Source organism: Penaeus vannamei, chromosome 30 (genome assembly GCF_042767895.1).
Source record: "Penaeus vannamei isolate JL-2024 chromosome 30, ASM4276789v1, whole genome shotgun sequence".
NCBI lineage: Eukaryota > Metazoa > Arthropoda > Malacostraca > Decapoda > Penaeidae > Penaeus > Penaeus vannamei.
Window position 1 is genome coordinate 19,350,945 of NC_091578.1, and position 1,102 is coordinate 19,352,046.

Below are 1,102 nucleotides of genomic sequence, written 5' to 3' on the forward strand. Positions count from 1 at the left end.
CATTCCATCCTCCCATCCATGAACAATGGTGGAACGAATCTCCAAATATCAACAAGTACACCTTTGACAAGGGGGTCATGGGTATAAATAAATGGGTGTTTCTCTGTGTGATTTTCTAGCTTTTATTTTTTGTAATCACAGATTTTTATTCATTTTTTTCCCTTTTTTGTAGATAAAGTGTTTTAATCTAATGTAGTGTTTTACTATCTTATTGACAATATATATTTTTTATAGTTTTGCTCAGATGGTAATAACAAAAATTATATACAAATAAAGTTATAGAGAATGTTTATAGATAATATTATTGATTTCATTTTCCTGTTACAATACAATATCAGTAGAGATCTCAGTTAGAGTGTAGGAGCAGTTTCAGTAAAGGTCAGACTTAATATTGCAGCAAGTATGGGTGTAAACTAATAGCTTACCTTTAAGAAGGCTATTAATCTATTAATAAAAATTGGTATTTGGTAGTGACAGACAGACAGATAGATAACTAGACAGTTGGCCGAACAGAACAATGGAGTGATGAATGAATGAGGAAATTTACATTGAAAAGGATTTATTAAGATGATATTGGGCTTTAATGTTTACATGTATTTCCAGTGAGATAGGTATTCTGTATAGCAGTTCATATAGTCAATCCAAGGATGATTCTTTCAGCTAAAAGTCAGATCAGTGTCTTGCTTTGCTCTTAGGTTTATTTATACTGTACATCACAATATTTAGATATAAAGGATCCCTAATTCACATTTTCAACCAAATAAATAAGTTAATTAATTTAAAAAATAGTCCTGTTCTAAATGTGTGCTCCATTTATTTGACAGTGCAACAGCAGCCTAATCGCCGTGTTGGTAGCATAGCTGACTATGACCCAGTGAATGAGCAGTATGGTTCAATTAGCCAGCACACAGGTTCAGGTGGCTATCGACAGGAAACATCATATCAGGTATACTTCTTGTAAAAGTTGTGATTTAACTAACAGATATTTTTGTTTTCGTTTTGTTCTTATATATCAACATATAGTGGACTTCTCTTTGGAACTGGATCATATTTTATTAATGATATGCCTTGATTTTTTCCTTCTTGATAAATAAAAGTCTTT

General features: G+C 31.5%; 1 protein-coding gene across 1 annotated transcript in view; it reads left to right on the top strand.

The window, feature by feature from the left end:
- The window catches only part of LOC113830538 (LIM and SH3 domain protein Lasp), a gene marked incomplete at its 5' end in the record, with an annotated part of 28,101 nt that overhangs the window by 3,508 nt on the left and 23,491 nt on the right, over positions 1-1,102 (top strand). The window contains one exon of the mRNA XM_070143344.1: positions 825-946. Within this exon, the coding sequence (XP_069999445.1) occupies positions 825-946 (122 nt within the window). The remainder of the gene's footprint in view (positions 1-824; positions 947-1,102) is intronic.